The sequence below is a fragment of the Chenopodium quinoa genome, unplaced genomic scaffold, assembly GCF_001683475.1.
Source record: "Chenopodium quinoa cultivar QQ74 unplaced genomic scaffold, ASM168347v1, whole genome shotgun sequence".
NCBI classification, from domain to species: Eukaryota; Viridiplantae; Streptophyta; class Magnoliopsida; order Caryophyllales; family Amaranthaceae; genus Chenopodium; species Chenopodium quinoa.
This window is the reverse complement of record NW_018742204.1, coordinates 16,428,440-16,451,264: the sequence shown is the minus strand read 5'-3', so window position 1 is coordinate 16,451,264 and position 22,825 is coordinate 16,428,440. Positions and strand designations below refer to the sequence as shown.

General features: G+C 34.1%; 2 protein-coding genes across 4 annotated transcripts; both read right to left on the bottom strand.

Moving 5' to 3' along the window:
- Positions 1-654: 654 nt before the first annotated feature.
- Positions 655-9,903, bottom strand: LOC110720178 (protein CROWDED NUCLEI 2-like). Of its 2 annotated transcripts, none has more exons than XM_021899193.1 (8): positions 9,339-9,903; positions 7,545-7,754; positions 6,975-7,228; positions 6,585-6,855; positions 6,421-6,504; positions 3,451-5,543; positions 1,222-1,402; positions 655-1,143 (listed from the first exon to the last, which is right to left on the bottom strand). In XM_021899193.1, exons 1-8 carry the CDS (start codon positions 9,630-9,632, stop codon positions 856-858), a joined length of 3,675 nt encoding a protein of 1,224 aa, XP_021754885.1. In that variant the 5' UTR covers positions 9,633-9,903; the 3' UTR covers positions 655-855. The 2 variants fall into 2 exon arrangements, with proteins under 2 accessions (XP_021754885.1, XP_021754887.1); XM_021899195.1 differs by lacking the exon at positions 9,339-9,903 and adding an exon at positions 7,329-7,405 and having other exon boundaries at positions 7,545-7,637.
- A 1,613-nt stretch (positions 9,904-11,516) lies between these two features.
- On the bottom strand, positions 11,517-22,157 carry LOC110720164 (oligoribonuclease-like). 2 transcript variants are annotated; one of them, XM_021899187.1, is made up of 9 exons: positions 21,965-22,157; positions 21,630-21,748; positions 20,009-20,152; positions 17,625-17,701; positions 15,832-15,913; positions 15,568-15,623; positions 14,454-14,540; positions 13,032-13,122; positions 11,517-11,969 (listed from the first exon to the last, which is right to left on the bottom strand). In XM_021899187.1, exons 2-9 carry the CDS (start codon positions 21,718-21,720, stop codon positions 11,857-11,859), a joined length of 741 nt encoding a protein of 246 aa, XP_021754879.1. In that variant the 5' UTR covers positions 21,721-21,748; positions 21,965-22,157; the 3' UTR covers positions 11,517-11,856. The 2 variants fall into 2 exon arrangements, with proteins under 2 accessions (XP_021754879.1, XP_021754871.1); XM_021899179.1 differs by having other exon boundaries at positions 21,630-21,743.
- Between the last annotated feature and the right edge of the window lie 668 nt (positions 22,158-22,825).

Below are 22,825 nucleotides of genomic sequence, written 5' to 3'. Positions count from 1 at the left end.
GATTCAACTATAAGGTGTCATTTTAGATTTATGTGGTTAAGACTCCTATCAATATCTTTATTGTTTGCAATTGCAACATATAATCTCCCCTCTACTCTTAAAGATGACTTATGTAGCTAGGTGGGTTAACTTGCCCCGTTGATTCTGTAGAGTCCTTCATCTTTGCTCCCCAATCCCAACCCTTAAAAAAACTTGCAATTTCTCTAGTCTGTAAAACACAATTTGTTTCCCTGGTCATTGCTGCTCGCCATTAATCATTGCTCCTGAATCTTTAGTCGGCATAAACACAATTTAGCAATAAGTTTGTGGGTGATAAACAAGTTCATAGATTTAGCACATTAGCTACATTAATACAAATTTCCATTACTTTTGTGATTCATTGATCCATCAATGTTTTGAAAGTTTCTATATACTACGTATTACTTAATAAATTGTAGATGAACTCTATAGTAACAGTATTCTAGCCTTAAGATGCATCATGACATTAGCAAATGACTTGAAACCAGCAAAATGATGAATCCCTTTTGAATCCTGCCAACACAGGCGCCAAACGGCCCAAGACTCATCATTCTTTACCTTGTTTTGCCTGCTTCCATTACGGCTAGAGGATTGAGAGAACCTAGTTATACTTTTTACCAGGCGAAAGACAATTTGTAAGCAAGAATTGAATGGCCTATTTCATAATATGAAGTATAAACCACAGGTGGAGGGATAACCAAATATCCATGTTTTATCACAGATTTATGGGACAAAAAGATTGTCAGACAATACCTACTGATAACTATGGTACAACCCAACTAAACTAAGCTGCATGGGTTTTGTAATTACAACTAACAGCTACGGACGACTTGTGAATCATGATGTAAGAAATCTCCATAGCTTCTTTCCCACTGAGGCTTGACCTGGATGATCATCGTCATCGCCGTCATCATCATCATCATCATCATCCACGTCACCATCACTGCCATACTCATCTTCGTCATCTTTGTTCTCATTGACCATGCTTCTGCTATCTTCTTCTACATTTTCTGATGTTCCATTGACCTCATTCAACAATGTAATTTCAGTAATCTTTTCTTCTACATTCTCAGCCGGTTTTGCAGCATTGCCTTGATTTTCAGCAACATTGATTGCTGCATTAGACTGCATTGAAAAATATATATATGAGCATATAAGACAGGCTACACATGTCGGATTGAGCAACAAGAATAATATCCTCACCGTATAAGATGAAAACTCAACACTTCTAGTGGTTGAAACTTGCACAAAATGCATTCTTCTGTCACTCTCAGCAGCAACATCCAATGATTGAGCAGGTGTTTCATCAAGGTTTTGCTCTGCCTGTTCGGCGTCTTTATGGCTAACCACATCATCATTATCAGGTTTACCACTTGAGGCTGGACTGTTTGATGTTACACAAATGTCAGAATCAAAATGCAATCTAAAAAGTGAAGCTACTAAATACTAATCACTACAAGAACAGTGCTACAGTACCACTGGCTACTTCCAGTTTGCATATGTATAATTTTATCATGAAACCTACAGGAACATGACAAACTACAGCCGATGACAGGCTTTCAAATGCTTCTATACCTAGAATCAACTCGCCCATCAATAAAAGTAACGGCAAATCTTCATAGATGTGCATATTGACAGCAACTATTGCACCGTGCAATTGCTCAAATTTGAATTAAAAAAAATTACCATCTTTTCACAAGTTCTTTACATTTTCTTTTTGTTTTAGCAATATTCACAAACTCCACTTTGACCATCGCAAGTAATAATGTTTGTAAAGAAAAATATAGCCATTTAAGGTCTTGTTGAATTCGTCTCAACATGGATTATCAAAATATCAAATCTTTAAAAAAAAATAATTTTTATAAATTCAGAATTAGAGATATACAAGCTCAAAGTTTCACATTGGCACAAGGTAATAAAAAAATGTTGAGAACATTATTAAACAAAGGTTGCAACTTATAACTGCATACTATATCAAAGTAGCACATTTGAAGTTGCAGAATCCAGATAAAGGCTGGCAAATTGTTTAGTTTCATGAGATTAATTCAACCAATCAAACTTTCATGAGATTTGTTATTTTACCAAAAAAAAATGCGTCTATAAACAAGCATTTTAAAAGGCAACAGTTTGTTTGGTACTGCTTTTTTTTTTTTTTTTTTTTTTGAGGGAAAAGTTTGTTTGGTAATGCTAAAATAGGGTATATAGTATATACTCTATATTATATATATATATACTAGTTTTGTGCCCCGTGCGATGCCCGGGTTGTTTATGGACTTTTAAGATAAAATTATATTATGATTCAATTTAATTGAAAATAGAATTCTAATTTAACTTTTTTTTCTACAAAGTCTATCTATATTTATCCAACGTGGTACGACACTTGGTGCGTGAAAAATTAAAACGCTAAATGATGTTGTCTTGTGGCCTAATTATAAGTTTATTATTTGGTATTTTATCGAAAATAAAACTCTAAATTAACAATCTTATTCTAAACTAACTTTTTATCTTATGAAGTCTATCCAAATATATCCAAGGTGGTGCGACACTTGACGATTTTATGTATGAAGTCTATTAAAATATATCCACGGTGGCGTGACACTTGGCGAAAAGTTAGAACGCCAAGTGTCGCAACGTCGTGACCTGACTAAAAGTTTAGCTTTATATATATATATATATATATATATATATATATATATATATATATATATATATATATATATATATATATATTTTCTGACGGGGGGTATATACTCTATATAACTGCTGAAAAAAATATCCAATTTTCTGCTTTATTTATCATAAAATAGATAACACAAAACCAAAAAAGCATACTTGAGCCACCCCCTCATTGGTTCATTGCCAATTGAAAGGTCATCAATACACTCAGCTCACCTAAAGTATACATATGTTTCTCAATAATAAATATAAAACTCTCTTCCCATATGTCTACACCGCTCTTGGGAGTTTACTTTTAAATGAAAAGATTCTTCAACACAAATCAAATACTACCTCCGTTAATTATTATGTGCAACAAAGGAATATTTTATGTCTCACATATAATACCCCTTTGTTGCACATAATAATTGACGGAAGGAGTGAAAAGATAGCAATGATAAATACCCAAAAAGTCTTAAACCAGTCACTTGTTCATCTATTTGGGGAAAAAAAAAAGAAAAGATATGAAAAAGGTGAGCTTTGCTGCGATAGAGATATTTTTATGCTAGAATGAATCTATGTCATCCTTTTTTAAGGGCTTTTTCGAAATTACACTCATATGAAAGATTGACATTAATCCCTGGATAGAAGGAATATTAAACAGCTAAGACAGATATTGGAACAAGAAGGTTGCACTATTTTATATCATCACAGGGTTAAACAAGAATCCAGTTGTCAGTTGCTTGCAAAGGAATCAAAAAGTGATAAAAGGCTTACACTGCATGACGCCTAAGATTGTATCTCCTTTGACCAGGAGTGGGTAAAGCAGAGTCAACCGTTTGTCGCCTCTTCCGCCGACCACCAGTTGTCACACTATCAGCATTTCCCTCACTATGTTCAACATCCTGCTCACTTTCAGTCACTTTAGAAGCCTGAGAGCGACTGCGTTTACGAGCACTGGTAGAATGTGTCATGTCAGCATGAAGAATCTTTCCCTCGTTCACATTTGCAGCCACGGAATCATTTTGCTTCACCTCCATCTTTCCTACTGAGCTATCCTTTAATATAGCCTTCGCATCTTCAACCACTGCTTTAACAGAATGTGTCCTTCGTACTCCAGGACCACGCTTCCTCCCAGGTTTTTTGCCCTGTCCATTCTTTAAACCAGATTTCTCAGGTTTCGAAATGTCTTGCACTTCACTGCCATTATCAAACTCGTCAACTGTCTGAGAATTTTCAACGTTATCATCTCTAACATCAGATTGGGAAATATTCAAGGCATCGTATACTTTTGCAACTACTGGATCCAATTCTTCAACAGGAGAAGTTTCAGCCCTCACATTTACTTCATCAGTAGAAATTTGTTCCCTCATCACATGCTCATTTGCTTGCATGTATGTAGCAGATTGTGAGGTTTCTTCCATATCATGATTATCAGAATGTTGAATTCCCTTTTTAGGAGATAAATTATAAAATATTGAAGCACACTTCCGGAGCACACTCATCTGCCCACCTAAAAGGTGAGGAGACTCTGCTTTATTTAAATCTCTAATAGAAGCATGTTCATCTTTAGCATCTTTCTGATCATCATGAGAAGGCCTTGGGAAATGAGAAGACCCCTCCACAGTTGGTAGCTGCATATTACCACTAAGAAATGCTTGAGCAGAATCTCCACAGCTTTTGCAACATTTGATCTTCTCAATTATAGAACCAAAGAGCACCCTCTCACTAACCAACTGTTCTCTCTGTTTCTTCAGCTTTCTACTAAGATCATCAAGAGCCTTAATATCCTTAGATATCTCAACACGAGTTTCTTCAAACTGTTTTTTGTTCAATTCCAGTTCCTCCTTTTCCTTCTCCATGCGACGCCACTCAATTTCCATTTCTCTCTTATTATTCTCAGCATCTTCCTTTAAAAGCTTCAGATTACTCATATCTTTTACCCTCGTTTCTTCCAAAGCTCTCTCCTTTTCTTCCATAACCTTCTCCCACTCTTCTCTTCTTTTCTGCATGTCATTATAAAGATCCTGTTTCTGCTGCTCAAAATCTTGATACATGAGAGCCTCCTGATTTTTAGCATCTTCAACTAACATTGACTTCTCTTGTTTCATCGTAGCTTCAAATGATTCGATCTGTAATTTAATGCTCTCTGACTCCAAACGCAGGCGTTCCTCATTCTCAGCTCTTTCCCTTTTCAATCTCTCTTCTTCTGAGTTTCGAAACTTTTCAAAATTTGCTTTCCTTTCAGCTAGCGTTTCAAGATCATTATCCACAATAGATCGTTTCTCATCCAAAGCCTCCCAATCTTTCTCGAACTTCTCCCTTTCAAGCTTCAAATCTGCAGCTTCCTTCTCTATGAGCTCACTCTGACGCCTCACATTGTCTATCTCCTGCTTTAAACTCGACTGCAAGCGAAGATACTCTAACCTTTCTCTCTCTGCATCTTCCAAAATTTTTCGTTCTTCCTCAATATGCAGTTCCTGTTCCCTTGTGTTGATTCTCAAAATTTCAATGTCCTTTCTTAAAATTTCCAAATTCTCTTTCTCAGCAATAACTTGTTTCTTCTCTGCCTCCAGACTTTTGGCTTCAGCTTTTAGACATTTTTCTTGTCCCTTCAAATCTTTATTCTTTACTTCAATGTCTTTTTCTTTATCTTTCAACCTCTCAGCCTTCTTCTCCAAAGCTTGTTCTCGCTTACCAAGCTTCAGCTCAAGGTGATTGATTTCACTTTCCTTTTGATTCAATGTCTCCTTTCTGTTCTTTATTTCCTCTTCAAGAGCTGATTCTTTTTGTTTTATCTCTAGCTCAAATTCATGCATTTTGTTATTTAGCATAACCTTATGCTCATTAATAAGCTCCTCTAATTCAACCTGTGACACAAAAAAGACAATGACAAAATTTCAAGGATCTGACCCCTAAACTAGCATAATTATTGAACATGCCTCAAAATTAAAATTATAAGTTTCAGATGTATCCATTCTATCAACAGAAGAAAGCATCACAAATGAATTGAACAGAGTCTCTTATCACAACATCCCCATAATCCCCAATACATATGTTCCAATAATTTGCATATTATATGTATGGAACAGTATTCCATTTTATGTACGGATAAACCCAAAAATTTGGAGAGCACACTTCTGAACAATACACGTAAGTTTCTGTGCAAAACTAAATTCCAAGTTTTAAAATAGTACATAGCTAAGTAACCTCTGTGAAAGGTACAAATTTGCAATCTCATAACACGGTGACACTCCAGAAAAATGCCCCTACCATCGCAAGGACACAATTATACTCCAAAGAGGTGGTGATGGCAAAATGGGCAAGATTGCAATTACTTCTGAATTTGTTAGTGAAGCAGAAAATATAATTAAGCAATTTAAGTGTGATTTCTGCACTTAGAAGAATCTGAAAGAAATAAAAAGGTGTTATTTTCATAGATATCAGATATGAAATCTGTAGCAGAGAAGAATGTATAAGGATTACTGTTTAGATGAACGAAAGAATGGGAATGCTTCAAAAGAAGCTCCTTCTCTCAAAACTTCAAAAGTAAGCAGTCTTATCCCAAACCATATAAGAGAGGCCATTAAAAAAAAATGACAATTTATCAGACATGCAAAGTTACCTACTTCAAATATATAAATAGATTTAATGAACGAGTTTTCTCTTGGGGACTTCATTGGAAATGGATATTATAAAGCAACCAAGATGATGATACAAAATCCACCATTGGAAGTTACAACTTACATTTTCTCTTGCATTTAGCCTCTGCTCCTCTTCTTGCAGCTGTTTTTCCTTTGCTTCCAATTTGCATTTTAAAGCTTCAGCTTTCTACAAAAATGCAGAAGATGAAAATGAAAATTTGAGGATGTCAGGTGAATACAAATATGAATAATGATGATGAAATCCACCTTCTCCTTCATATCCAACTCTGCTGATTGATTCTTTACATCATTTTCTACTTTTTTCAAAGTTTCATTTGCCAAGTCAATCTTTTTTTGCAACTCCTCAAAGTTTGACTCCTTAACTTTGGTAGAGATATCAATTTCATGCAATTTTTCTTCCCTCTCATTAAGGATTCTCCGACTCTCACACAACCTTTGTTCCCCTTCTTGTAGTTTCTTCTCCCACTCAAGCATATCTTCCTTCTGCTTCCGAAAGTGTAACTCATGGGATTCTCGCCTGAAAAGTTTTATAACAAAAATAAAAAGTATCAACATGGACTGGAAGACACAAACCCATCTGGGTGACCTAAAAAAATCAATTCAAAGCATACACCACCCATTTATTAAACTGCATACTCTTGAGTTAACGATAATTGCTCTCTCTGAAGAATGTCTTCACGAACTTCCAAGTCTTGAAGCTTTCTGTTTAGCTCAGAATTCTTTCTATCTGACTCAGCCAGCTTAGCATCCACTGAGCGAGATCTTTTCTCAACATCCAAATTCAGTATTTGAAGTTCCTCCATACGAGCATTTAAATCAGCCACAGTAGTCTCAGATGTAGCTTTGCCTTTAGCAAGTTCTTCATTCATATCACGCAAAGCTCTCTGAAGCTGTATTAGAAATTAGACAATTGCAGGCCACCAATGTTAGATGTATGATGCAAGAAAATTATAATGATGTGAAAGAGGGTAAAATTAGATATAAGCTTACAATGCACACTATGAAGATTAAAATTACAGATTTCACTTGGTCACATTGGTTCTCCATTTGAACTAATAGCTGTCTAGCTACAAACATAATCCATCAGAAAGAACCATAAACTAGTATACATATATATGGGCAATGCACAACTTCAACCAAGAAGATTAAAACGTCTAATACTAACAAAAAAAGAAAGAGGTAGAAATAAATAAAGGTAGAACGTACATCAACCAAAGATCGTCTTTCAACTTGTAAAGCCTTCTTTAAATTTTCCTCTCGCTTCTCAGCTTCAGAAACAGCAATCAGATGAGCACCCCGCTCGCGCTTAAGAATCTCCACAGCTTCAGAAACTTCATGCCCTAATTCTTCGGTTTTGGAAATTAAATCTTTTTTCTCCAAGAGCAAAAGCCCCATGTTGTATTGGTAGTCAAAAAGCTATTCACAAAAAGTAAAACAAATTAGAAGAGACATTCACACCAAGAATAACACGCCTTCGCTAACAAGTACCAAAACAATGACATAATATTTGACCATTATGTGCCAAACGTTGAGTCAAAATTATAATGCATTGCCGTCCTAGGTTCTTTCTGAAAAATAAGGTGATTGGGCTTCTTTTTTTTTTTTTTTTTTTTTGAAGTGTTAATGATTTTTTGCAATTTGTTTACTTCATCAACTAAAAATAAAATATCAGAAGGTCAAAATCAAAAATGAACATTTTTCTGTTTGAATTTACTTTGTGGTGTTGATTATTTATGATTTAAAAGTTAGTTTTCCTAATTATTCCATTGTTGAGAATAAATAGAAAATAGTATATAATTACTAAATTTCAAATCGAAATTATAATTTCTTCTCAAATATAGAGGATTTAAAATTATGGACTTAGGATTTTTGTTATTTCCAAACAAGTTATACGGTATTGAATGTAACAACTAGAAATCAGGTACGGATTAATTACCATGAAGAATTTTATATCAAATCCTTGTATCCAAACACTACCTTAAACTTCGTATAACAATAAATGTCATATTGTAAATTGCCAATGGATTTACCTCAATGTAGGTTTCCTATATCAACGTCTCATTTTTCACTAATACATAGTTAAAAAGATTTGAGGGAAATTTGGTGAAAGTGAAACAACTCTTGACAAAAGTACTCGTAGTTTCAAACATAGCCACTTTTGTCCCTTTCTAAGATGAATTCCAAACTCGATTAATTTGTTGGATCGAGAATACACAATACACATGAAGAAAACCAAAAGCATTACTAAATCACTTTCAAAATGTTACGAAGTACACCACATTTGTCTGTCATGATTATGCACTGACTTACAATGCAAAAATGTAATCACTTTCTTCATTTTGATAGATTTTCACTTACGGTGTGTTTGGATGGTAAAAGGGGAAGGAAAAGAAGAGGAGGGAGGGGAAAGGATGAGAAGGGAAGGGGAGGGGAGGGAAGAATGATGAGTTGTCCTTCCAAATCTCTCCATTGTTGTAGAGATTAATTTCTTAAAATTAATCCTTTCGTTTCTCTCCCCTCCAATTCCCTTCCTTTCCTCATTTTTTATTCAAAAGACAGATAATTTATCCCTCCATTTCTCTTCCCTTCTTTTCCCTCCATTTCCTTCAATCCAAACAATGTGTTAATCTTAACACTTACACATCCTGCCTTTGCCTCCAAGCATTGGCAACAAGGCTTACGTTTCATATCAAATATTCGTAGTAGTTTATTATAATTCTCCATCCATATAAACACAGTGAATGCTTCATCAACAAGCACAAATTCAAAACTACAAGCATAAATAACCAAATACCCAGCACTAACAATGTTAATTAGCGGCTCATAATGGACTTAAAGCACAAAAAATCAACAAGTTTCAACAAAGCCCCAGAAATTCAAAACCAATAAACAAACTCCAAAATACTTAAATACCCAACAAATATCAACATTCATCAATTTAAAAAATCAACAAAATCAGCAAATTTACAACAATAAACAAAATTAAAAACATAAATAAACCTCTTTTTCAAGGCGAGAAATCTTGCCAAGCATAGCTTGATGATCCTTCCTCTCCAAAGCAGACTCATCCAACAAACCCACTTCCTTAAACCTCCTCCAATCCTCCATATGACACCCATCAAACTCGACACTTTCCGGCGCCGCAAGTGAATTCGTCGGCGGAGGCGCATCCAAGAACGACGTCGTTTTCCCAGTAAAAGAAGGATTAAAAGAAGGGGTTTGAAGGTGTCTTGGCTCTGTTATTGGTGTCGATGTTGACGGCGTCCATGGCGCCTTACGTTGAGGAGTGAACATTTGGGGAAATTGTTTTAGGGTTTTATTTTATTTTGGGATTCAAATAAAACCCAAATTTAATATCTGGGAAAATTGCAGAAATTTAATTTCAATTTGAATAAGAGAGAGAAAGTTTACCGGCGATGAAGAGTGGGTTATAACGGCTAGCCGGTGGTAGTTGTGCAGTGATGAAGTGAGGAAAGAGATGAGTGACAGAGTGTTCAGAAAGATTTTGAATCAGAGAAAGGAGGGTTTTTTTTTGTTTAATCTTTTGCTCGTAAAAATGAAGCTGTCTTTTTTATTATTTTTTCCTTTTTTGCTTTTTTTTTTTTTTTTTTTTGAAGGCAGATAAAGGATTAATCGAATTTGATCTTAGGTCCTACTTTTTCTATTCTTTTTTACTTGACCTGTTTCTTTTATCACGCTTGTCAATGCAAAACTTTAACGATCAATAACTTCAATTCTCCATGAGTAAAAATTATAAGAGTTATATATTATGATAGTACTTATTGAGACGAATTCAAAAATATCATACATGATTATATTTTTCCTTACAAATTATTCACAAAAGACGATCAAAGGAGGGATGGTGAATAGTGTAAAAGTCAAAGCGGGTCAAGTAATAAAGAACGGAGGAAGTATGAGCCTATGACTCAGATTATCTATATATCACGTTCAATACTTTTTTTTTTTTGAATACTTTAATCAACTAAACTATGGATACATTGAATTAAATAAATTAGAACATGTTAAACTATATTTTTTTGTGAGCAAAGAGGAATCGATATCTAAGAATTATATGAAGATGTTACTTTTATACTTGTAATCTTGTATATAACTTCTAGATGTGTACTAGATGTAAAAAAACTTGCATGCATTAAATAATTGTGCCATAATTTCATCTCATTGCATGTAATACTCGTATTAGGCTATGTTCTCTTCACTTTATTTAAATAATATCGTGTTTAATAAAAATAATTTTTAATCAAATTAGTAACTCTAAAGATCAAATATAATAGAGAATTAAAAATTTAAGTCATCAAAAAGGTAATTTAAGTCGAACAAAATTTAATTTCAATTCAACAAAAATGAAGTACTATGTAAAATTTTCTTAAAAAAAAAGTACTACGTAAAAAGAACATATTAGTTGCCAACTTGCCAAAATAAAACATTGCAAGGTAAAACTCAATGGAATAAAAACCTTTTTAGAGAGAATGAGTGTGATTAATTTTCTAGGGGGCGTTTGGTTTGCAAATTGGTATGGAGTGGAATCAGGAATGAAAACATAGTGGTATAGGTTTAGAACTTGATTCTTAATACCATATGTTTGGTATAATTATAAAATGCAATTTATTTTTTTTCTTTATTTGATACCTAAATATGGGAATGAGCCAAACCCACCTCCCCCAAGATTTCTAAACCCCATATCTTGAGGGTTACAGGTATCAAACACTCCCTAAATATCTTAATTAAGTGAACCAAACACCCCCTAAATAAGCATTGGTGAATTGTTTAATTAAATACCTTGTTATGAAAAACTTGGAGAAATAAAAACATGATCATGAATTTGGTTTCTCCTTTTCATTTTAGTTGACAGAATTCTTTAATTGAGCTCGTTGGTGCATAATTAAATAATTGATACTTTATTGTTTCAAAAAGGAAAAAAAAATGATACTTTAAAATCACACATAAGCAATAATGATGCAAATTAATAAATAATACAAGTATTTAGACCAATCTAACTAAATCCTAAATGGCTATGGTTTTTTTTTCTCAAGTATAAATGTATAATGTATAATAAAAAAATACTTCTTATAGAGCATAGGCAATTAGGCATAGAGTGTCAAAATCAAAATATTTCAAATAGAAACAAAGGAAAATAAACGAAGCATAAAAACTCATATCTTGCAGGAACAAGTTTTTCTGTTATTGATTTAAAAATCTGTCTTTAAATTACACAGCATACAATCATATCCATCACAACGGTTCAATACTGTCCGGTCCTCCTGAACAGATGAGAGAAAAAAAAATGAGAAGGCTCAACTCTTCAGTCCTCATAGCCATCTTCAAGCATTATGCAGCAATCATCTCACAGATAACCGTATGATTCAACTGATGGGATCAAAGTCATCTTCAAATATGTGTCTACTCATGTCTGTCAAAAAGCTGGTTTCGAAGAAAACAGCACTCCACCAAATTGTCTATATGCTTATAATTACATAAACATGGTTCAGAATACAGCAGCTCATTTCCTAGATTTAAATATGGCATCTTTGTAATATTTGAGTTCAAGTATGCTCTCTCTGATATCATCCAAAGCCCTGTGTTTCTGCTCCTTTGAAGGTGCCTTTCTGTGAGCTGGACAAGCAAAGACATCGTAAGAACAAATTGTATTACAAAATTTTTGACCAAATTGTTAAAGATTAACCTGAGTTGTTGTCTACGACATAATTTTAAATACCTTAGATCTGTATAGTGAGAGTCAAATCATGATTTTGACACAATTAAAACATAAGGCTGCTTGGTAGTAAAGGCCTAACAGTGAATTTACTGCCAGTGGCACTGCTTATCAATGATGGGGGCTGTGACACTACAATCAACCCCCGCACCTCTTTACCTCTTCTGTTTTTATTATGTCGGTATGGTTTGGGTAGAGGCACTGCTTATCAATGACGGGGATGTGAAACTACAATTAGCCCCCATGCCTATTGCCCTCCTCTGTTTTTATTGTGTCAACTGATTTGATGTGGGTAGATTAAGCTACATCTCTCCCTCTCTAGCAAATCACAAATTAGGTCATCAGGCTTCGGATGCCTAAATTTTTATCCTTATTGTATTCTGCAATACAGAGTTAATTAGTGGCCTAGAATCTAGAGGTACATAAAATAAAGTGGATCAAGGTAATTACAGATTCCCTCCCTCTTTAACAAACACTATCCCGTCAAAATTGGAGAGCTTTAGAGGGAAATTAAAGCTTCACCTACACCCTCCCTTCATCCTCTTTCCCTCCCCTTCATTTCCCTTCTATCTTGAGATCCAAACAAAGTAAAAGCTTCTTTCTCATAAAAAGATCAGAATTGGTTTTGTGGAGGTAGAAAAATAAATTTTAGAGACAATTCAATACTCGAGCCTAAATATATCCCAGAAGGTATGTATTGTATACTCAAACTAAATATACAACCCGAAAAATGGTAAATTAGGATACTGAGGCTACTTCTCTTTTTAAAATGGTTACAATTTTGGGTTTATAAATGTATCTTTTCCCTTCAAAGGAAAATGACTGCCGGGCAATTTGATACTAACACCCAGATAAAACGTAATTACAGGAACATGAGTAGGGGGTCTCCCAAACCACCGTGTACAAAATTAGTTTACTGCAAAAGATGAGCAACTAAATTGAATATGCAAAGGAACATTTACCTTTAGGATACCACCGAACACATAAGGCCTTCACGCTACTAACGTCTACAAGGACATGAGAGAACATACTTGCCAAGTCTGGCATATATTTCTGCAAAGAGAATAAGGTTAGTATGGAAGATGTTCATAATAAAAAAATAGAAAAAAATAAAAATAAATAAAAAAATAAATAAAAAGCAAAGGAATTTGAAAGAAAAATGTGTGCTACAAATGTTATTTAGAAGTAATAAATAGATTCTAATGGAAAAACAGTAAAATGCTCGTCTAAAATCCTGCATACTAGTAACCACAGTTCAAAGTACTCTCATCAACCCAAGATACAGGAATTAGAAAGAAAAAAAATGCGAACACACACACACACATACATCTCCAAACCTTCATGAACTGAAAACTTTGAGCATAGAAAGAAGTATCATTTCTGATGATTCTCCTCAGAGTACCAGAAACACAATGGTATAAATATGGGGAACAGATAACAATCATCTCCATGAATGCAGTATGCTAGCCTGCTAGGTCTAATATCTAGTCACTACCCACTATCAAAATTCTGATACTACGTAAAAAATTCCTACCTTTTTTCAAAAGATATCACGCAAGGGTTAACCTGGTATCCTGTTGACTTCTTGTGTAGTTATTATCCTGGTTCAAGAGCCGCGGCTGTTTGGTTCACATACTTAAGGACTAGGTACAAGGTATGGGTTTAGAATGGTTTAAACCCATACCTTATGTTTGTTTTATGATTTTAACTTTTAAGAGTTGCAAGCCCATACCTCAAACCCCCAAAGTATGGGGTTTAAAAACCTGGGGGGGGGGGAGGAGGAGGAGGTGGGTTTGGCTCATTCCCATACTTTTAGGTATCAAATAAAAGAAAAAAAAAAAACTGCATTCCATAATCATACCAAACATATGGTATTAAGAATCAAGTTTCAAACCCATACCACTATGATTTCATTCCTGATTCCAACCCCATATCAGTTGGGGCGAACCAAACACCTTTGCTACATTCACTCTCAAATTTTCAATATCAAGGTTGGTAGTGACCCACAGTCGGATTGATAAATTCACCTCAATATCTAGGCTCAAATTATTCTCCCCTTAATGTAATTTTGTTCCTTGTCAGATGGGAAATTTAAGTCAAATCCATAAATAAAATTAACCTTGTGTTGCGTAACTAACTAAATTATGATCAGGCAATCAGTGGATACATAAGGACATACTCTATAATTCCCATCTAAATGAAAAAATTACCATATTGACAACAATAATGGGAAAGATAATTAAGGAAAATATAAAGAAGCATGCTTAATCATTATTGCTAATATATAGTTGATGATAAAAGGGATGGTGAAAATAACATGATTTATACCAATTCCTTATATAAAGCAAGGTACAAGTGTTTACAGTAAAACCATATCAGAATACCTTGAGAAATATAAAATCTGTATAAACAGAGTTTCCTGCAAGAAGGGGCGTATATGTACCAACATGTTTCTTGACAAATTCTATAACCTGCACAATTTGTAAAACATCGCCTATAAGCTTCAATAAGGAAATACATAATACATATTGTGAACAATCACATGTAGTTCAAACTTGCACTGTTTACTTTGTACAGCTCACCAAAAATGTTTTTAACACATTCAATTTATTTATTCTTAGGGTATATTTCTGGTCACGGGATGATCTCATGAAACCTGTAAGCCATCATACAATCTAACGTGCAATGTCAGGTAAGTGATTACAAGACTAAAGATACCAAGAGCATGAAAAAGCCCATATTTCAGTACTACTTTCCTAGGTAGAAGTAGAAATTAAATAGCCATTCCTATTCTTTACACCCAAACTTTCAACAATTACTTCGTATATAGGTTTAAAGTAATAGACATAGTCCTTAAAAAATAAAATTCTGGTACTAGTTTCGAACATCCAAAGAAGAAGACCAGTTTTTTCATTTTGAATATTGTAAAGTTTTATGTATTCTCAGATAAACTCCGGACTATTTCTTGAAGAGAAAAAAAAAAAAAGAAAAAAAAAAACACTCCGGAGTACATACCTCAACTAGTCACAGGACTTTGATACACAGATTCCATACCAAAGTTGAAGAACTTTGTTTTGAATAGTAAGAGTAATTTGTTTTTTTACAAAAATAAATAAATAGATAAACCCACATACTCACGTGAAATTTACTCCCCCCCCCCCTCCGCCTCTTTTATAAAAAGACCAAACCACATTTTGAAGACTATGCATGGTTCCAACCCTAGATATGGGTGGAGGAATTTCAGGAGAAGGGAGGCAATGGAGTTGGGAGACTTTATCTAAAAAGCTAGTATGTAAAGAGACAGATTACATTTCCAAAAGAAAAAAAGTTATATCTAATAAACCGTCAGTCAAGTCACAATGCTTCCCAATTCCAAGAGTGACTGTAACATAATGTACTTGACAGGTTGACCCGGTCTAAAATATCCAAAGAAATAGCAGGAAAGAAGACAGAAAGAAATATGCTTTACACAATCAATGAATCAAATTTTAATCAAACCTGTTGCTCGGCTTCATGTTCAGTGACTGTACTCTCAAGAACCTTCTTTGTCAACCCTGAATTCAATTTTGTGTCAGTCAATAAGCCTAGCAAATCCAAGCGAGCATTTGAAGCAATACAGCCAACTATAGTTGGAATGTAAAATACGATACCAAAAATGGACAAACAAAATGAGATATAATTGACACATAACGAATTGCAATAACATTTCATGCATTACAAGATGACATATAGGATGCAGCAAAAGGAAGAAGCCTATCGTACCACTAGCTGCATGGTGATCTTGACACCATTCGTTCATCTTGTCCAAACATTCCTGTGATTGATGGATAACAAATTCCGGTCCCTGCATAAGTGCACATAGTATCAAGAACAATGAGAAGAGTACATCTATATTCAAACATATTGTGCAGCTAACTAAACATTTCCATTAAACATTAAGCCCATTTAAATACCATAGAATCATAGATATTCTTCTACATGTGAAACTTTACACCTATCTATACCAAAAGGTAGTAATTTCTTGGAAGTTCTAATTAAAAGCTTACAGATATTATTAAGGGCAATCCGGTAATATGAGCAGATTAAAGTTCAAATAAATTATTATCTTGAATACCTCGTAATAGATACGTGTCTTTCATTTAGGGGCGGATGGAATACTAATTTATTTAGCACATGTCAAAAAATGCATTAAGCACAGAATCGCAGTCCAGAATAAAGGATAAGATATCATCAGCAACATTCAAAGAACAATAAAGGCAGGTGGCAACATCAGTTAAAACTTTAAAGTAAATCACAAATTCTTGAAATTTGGTCAAAACAGCTAACTGAAGCCAGTATGATAAACACGGGTAAGATTCCCCCCACTCCTACTACATATGAAAAAAAAAAAAATCAAAAAAAGACAAACTAGACAGGCTAAAGAAACTACAAACTGAAGCCAAAAGAAAGACTTAAAGAAGAAAAAGAATAAGGAAAAAAACCCACAACGATCGATGCATATAGCATGGTATATAAGAGTGCAATGCATAAGTTGTTAGATTTTAAATGCAATACTAAATCAGTCAAAAATCACAGTCAATTTCCTGTTCATTGTAGCCAAGTAAAAAAGTACAAAACTAAAAGAACCAAGATCCAAGACTGCATAAAGAGAAAATATTCCACACAAAAAATTCAAATATTTTGCAACCTATGGTACTACCTCCGATCTTTTTTATTTTAATTTTTTTTTAATCTTCCTACTTACTATACCATGAAAAAGAGAGAGTAAGTGGAAAGTGGGTCTCTTTTTTGACTTTTTATTTTATGTAGTAAAGAGAAATTACGTAGAGACAATGGTATTATTATATAGTATAATGTGGACCATGCGGTAGAATAAGGAGGGATAAAAATGAAAATTTTCTTCTCCATAAAAGGAATAAAGCAAAAGTAGGAAGATAAAAAAAGAACATATCCAAACGGAAAGTAGGAAGGAAAAAAAAACAAGAGGGAGTATACAATAATGTTACAGTTTCACCACATAAAGCCTCCATGGTACAGCTAGAACTAGAAGCCTAGAACCCATATAATGGTGCACTTCACAATAAAATACTATAGGAAAAATAGAGTATGTATCATCAACACAGAGCCATATTCTGACACAACAAAGAAACAAACCTACAAACCACAGACAGACAGCAGCAACAGAGTTGTTGATTTAATATAATGTCTTTCACCATACAAGGTATGGAACCACAACAGAGGCTGTGTTGTAGTAAACTCCCAGTCACAATTTTATCCCAAATAAGAAGCAGAGAAGGACAGAAGAAGAGGGACAACTATAATGCATACAACAATACCTCAACTCAAAAAACATGTAATAAAAGTAAAAAATCGCACAGTTAAGCAGGAACCAAGTACACTAATATACCAAACCACTACCCCCACCCCCACCCCCCTCCCAAAAAGAGAGAGAGAGAGAGAGATGCCCAGAAAGTGGAGAAAAGCAGTTCTGATCATGCAAAAGATGCTATTTAACACAATAATATGAGAGAAAAGACAAACTTATAAAGTCTTACCTCCACAGATTTAGACAAGTTGCCATCTGTTATGATACAAGCTATCTCTAATATTCGATCAACTTCAACATTTAAACCTGCATAGAAGCAAAGACAATAAAGTCGTGACCTCGTGTTATTGGGGAGTGCTACTTAATTGAAATTCAACTGATGCTTAATATTTAGGTGAGTGGTGTCTATAAAATTTAGTCATATCTTACAAGCTTTCCATATGCACCACCTTATCCTTATTATTACCATATTTATCCAACATTATGAGGAGGCCCTCAGGCCACTCAAAGATGACAAAATTCGCTTACAGTTGACAATGCAAAGGTAGATGATTCTCCGCCTTACAACTCAAAAAAAAAAAAAAAAAAAAAAAAAAAAAAAAAAAAAAAAAACACCCAGATATTGAGGATATAAAGACTTATTAAATTGAAGTCTATAAATTGTCATTAGTACTGATCCCCGTAAAGTACATTGTCCAAAGCAATGAATAAAAAAGGTCAACGCACCTCAAGGCGTTTCAGAGTTCCCTGCGCCTTGTTGAAGTGAGGCACATATAATAGACAATAAAAATAATAAAAAAAAAAAAACTGTTGTGTGCCTCAAGGGGGTGCGCCTCAATGCGCCAAAGCTCAATACCACTTCTCCTAGACCACAAAAGGCACATGACCCTAACGCGGAGCGGTTTTTCAAATATTAGCTCGGAGAAAGACCTTTGTTTTCTTAAGGACCTTGGAGCTGCTATTGCAAATAGTAAATGTAAAAGGAGATACCAATGCAGAGAGCCCTTTTTGTTCTTCACTTTAGGCAATAGATGAAAGGAACTTTCTCTCCATCTCATTCTCCTCTTATTGCAAGTGTTTCAATAATGTTTCTAGTCTCTACTCCCTCGAACAATAATATATCCAGGTGTCAAGAAATAATTGATAGTTCAGTATTATGTAAAAGCACTTTTCTTTTCACAGGTCACTACTTCCTTTCTCTAAAAAGTAATTTTCATAATCCCTTAAGAAATAGTCTTTCCATCCATCAAGGATATAAGCTTGCATAAATCTATCTACCTAATTCTGGGATATCAAGAGATTCATATCATGTGCTGATTCTTTATTCTATTTAAAATATCAATTAGTCATCTCCCATTGGTCATCATTCTAGTACTGAGTTAGCTAATAAATATGAGAGAGCGAGATGAGCCTATATGAGATACTGAAAGTAACCTACAAAGAGAGAAAACTCATTTCCTACAAAAGATTTCCACAATGTCTACAAGGACACAACAATTCTCACCTTCCAAATTACCACGGTAAAAACTAGGGCGTGTTCGGTAAAATATAGTTGTGAAGGTAGTTATTAGCAGTCAACAAGCTGTTAGCTGTGAAGATAGATAATTTAGGTATGAGTGTTTGATAAAGTAGCAGTTGACTAGCTGTTACATATAAGAAATTAATAATTTTTTTTTAAAACTATAGATTAAATTTTCCAACATCTACCTCACGAGCTACTTCTAATTTCAAAAACTAATATTTCTAACTTTTGAAAAAAGCTACCTCCGCCACTAAAAGCTACCTGAACCACTACATTGCCAAACACTAATAATAGTGGTTTGACATGGTCAAACCACTAAAAGCTACTCAAAAGATAGCCCCGAACATGCCCTAAGGTATGCAATAATAGAAAACTTCTTTCATTTGTGGACTAGGGATTAAATAGTCTTGTACTTGTCTACATTGTTAGATAATACTGGATAGCAGGTTTTTCAGTATTGCTTTACAGTAAAATAAGCTTTTTATTTCTTTTTAAGACAGGAACGCTAAAATAATATCAACATTATCATCTTATTTTGCATAGATCGAATGGATCATGATAAAGGAGTCAGAAAATAGAAACAAAAGTACCTAGAAGGTTAGAAGTTTTGGAGTTGGCAAACGCTTCCTGTCCAGGAAACAGGCTACAATTTACTGTGGCATTAAACTTGAGCCTCTACATATTTTAAAATAATGATTTTGCAACCCAGCATTATTCTTTCAGCTCCAAGTCCTTTTTTTTTTTTTTTATTTATGCAAAGGCTGTTTGTCAATTTTCTTTCAAAAAAAAAAAAAAAAAAAAAGGATGTCTGTCAATTTAAACTTTTAGCAAACACCTACGATTTTTTTTTTTTTTTAAAGAATATGGCTGCATGCAGTCTGACAGAAATGAATAGAGAACAGGAATTAAAGTTGAGACATATAATGAGTCCTAAATCAATGCATTATTTGTGCAGCATCCATATGAAAAGCAACTTGGATGTAAAAAGGCAGGGAGAAAAGAGAGAAACCAAGAAAACTGCAAAGAAAACATATAAGAAAAGAAGTTGTACTGTCCTCACTACCATAATTAGACGTGCCATGGAAGCTTACCAGTCATTTCTAAATCAATCCAGACAAGGGGTAATCTGTAATCTGATACTACACCTAAGTCATGTTCTTTGTTATTTCCATTGTCCACCACCAGCTTGTCATCTGAGCTTTTGCTTTTACTTTTACTTTTTTTACCACTCTCCCCTGCATCATAATACATTTCATCAGCAACAAAATCATATTATTCAATAGGTATAGCATATCACTTTTGTGGTTCTTACAACCGAAACACTATGGCCCTGTTATTTCAGACAATCTCACTCGCATATAAGACAATTTCAAACATTTTTTCCAAACAAGTAAGGAAAAAAAAAGTTCACGAAAAATTATAAGAATCTCAGATGAGTTAAGATAATATAAATACATCAAAAAAAATATATATGTTTAATCAAAAAGAGTTAACCCTTTGCTTATTTTGCAACAATATTAATGACGTACTAGAAGCGAGACAGCAATTGGCATTGATCTAAGCGATCTTATTTAAGAAGATAAACCACCCTATTAGATATTCAGCCTCTATAGACAAGAAGAACAATATTGAAATTAATTCATTAGCTCTACTATTTAGAAATCATACAAGACAGGCAGGGAGAAAAGATAAGTGTAGATTTTGAGAAAGATCAAGCAAAAGGAGAGTGAAAGATCAAGATATGACACAGGAGAGAACGAGGAAGAGACAACACATACACGAAAAAGGAGGGAAAGAAACAATTTAGAACGAATCAGCGAGAAAGAAACGGTCATAGAAAGGCAGGCTACAAAAATGGCTTCATGTCTAGGGAGCTTTTAGTAGATCTCAAGTTTCAGCCATACCGCCAATCAAAATACAAGATGAGTACACAGGATGATCCCTCGAATAAGCCATGGCTCATTTATATATATAGTACCTGGGGGTCCATGAAGCACCAGCTTAGTACTTCAGGAGCTATACAGGTTCACTTTATCAGAGCCATGCATATAACTTCAAGAAAATCTAAGGGGGAAGGGAGGAATAATTTTCTTTCACCACCTACAATAAGACTTCATAAATTGGGAAACTTTACACTCTACATCAATGAAAGCATATTATCACCACCACCAATCCTTTACAGGAATTGAACGCTAGTTATTACCCTCATATAACCTTGTGTTTAAGATGCATAATAATTGGTTAGCCAAGACAAAGTTAATCAACCTAGGAGACATTATCTAATACATTATTGTAGATAGACCCTTTAAGCTCTTTCACCAAGTATCATGATCTCAGAAGTCTCAAACAGAAATGGAAGTTGATACCGAAAATGTTCTAGTAAAAACAACAAATCCCACTACCAACTAACTCTAATGATAATTGACAAGAATCACAACCTTGAAGCACAAATTCAGTAAAATCAATTACATGGAAACAAATGGGGGTATGCACAAACCAATCCAGACCTAAATTGGTCCGGGTTTAGACCGATTTTAGCAAATCGTATCACACAAGCCATAATCTTTGCTTAACATGGTTCACCATTCTATACTTAAACCAAGTATATCATAAAACAAATCACAAACAAATAAATATTAAACCCTTTGTTTTACAGTTAAACCCTATGAAATTATATAAAAGGCAAGTGCTTTGAAGAACAAGAAAAGCTACCTGCTTCAGAAACGCTAGCCGAAAGCAATTTAGAAGGATCCTCGCCATCATCAAGCGCTAATACTGAGAAAGCATTTGCGACAAGGTCCATTTTTTAATGCTTTTTCAAGTGAACTGTTCTTCAATTACAAGAATTAAGTTAGGTTTACAATCAGATATTGCATGAAACTATAGACCAACAAATTAATTGCATAAGACTTATGAGTAATAATTTTACTATTTTATACACAACTATAGTATTTATAATTGTATAAAATTGTGGGGAAAAAAAGGGGTGTGGAATTGTAAGAAACTAAATAAGTGAGAAATTGTTGGAAATGGAGAAGTGGGTTCACCTGCTACTATTTCCTCCGCAAAGAGCGAGTAATGCCGGAGGTTGTCGATAGAGTGGTGGTTCCGGCGGAAAAGGATCGCCGGTGGTGGTGGTGTTGGTGGTGGTGGACAGGTGGTGGTTTGAAAGAAGAATTGGTACTCTACTACTCTTGTTAAGCGCACTTTTCTTTTTAGTATGTCCTTCAAAAAAAATCTTTTTTCTCACTCTATATATATATATATATATATATATATATATATATATATATATATATATATATATATATATATATATATTTTTGGGTGAAGAAGAGGGGCAAGCCAAAATAAATGAGTTAATTACACTTGCAACAGTTTTGGTTTGCGTGATTAAGGACTAAGGAGAACACTAAGGGTATGTTCTTTTCAGCTTAATTGCATTTTATTTTAGTTTCAATCAATTTAGTTCAGTTCTTAATTTCCTTCTCTCATAAACAGTTCAGTTCAGCTCAGTTCAGTAAGTCAGAACATGCCCTAACTATTTCACCTACAGCTCTACTTTACTCTGATGTGCCCTGCCCACAAGCTCAAAAGAACAAGGCCTAAAACTATTTTCACTTACCGCTTATGCAGTGTATTATCTTATCTTTTTTTTAGGGAATAGTTCGTTGGTATTCTTATCTTATTGTATTTGAACTTAATTGATGTTAATTATTTTTATTTTTTCGAACAAAATAAATTCATTAATAAAAAGGCATATACATTCAAGAAATTAAAATCAACAAATACATAAAAATATAATCAAATAAAGGCTGAGACAATCTAACGATTTGTTGTAGCGTAAGGATGAATAATTCACTTGAACTTATTTGAGAATTCAACAATCGTTGCAATCCCGAACAATT

Coding starts and splice junctions, on each gene's coding strand:
- LOC110720164 (XM_021899187.1), bottom strand. CDS start 21,720: ATGGACCTTGTCGCAAATGCTTTCTCAGTATTAGCGCTTGATGATGGC. Junction 17,702..20,008: donor GATTGATTTAGAAATGACTG/GTAAGCTTCCAT, acceptor GCTTCTATGCAG/GTTTAAATGTTGAAGTTGAT. Junction 14,541..15,567: donor AACATGAAGCCGAGCAACAG/GTTTGATTAAAA, acceptor CAAATTGTGCAG/GTTATAGAATTTGTCAAGAA.
- LOC110720178 (XM_021899193.1), bottom strand. CDS start 9,632: ATGTTCACTCCTCAACGTAAGGCGCCATGGACGCCGTCAACATCGACA. Junction 7,229..7,544: donor AAAGACGATCTTTGGTTGAT/GTACGTTCTACC, acceptor TTTCTAATACAG/CTTCAGAGAGCTTTGCGTGA. Junction 5,544..6,420: donor GGCTAAATGCAAGAGAAAAT/GTAAGTTGTAAC, acceptor TTTGTGTCACAG/GTTGAATTAGAGGAGCTTAT.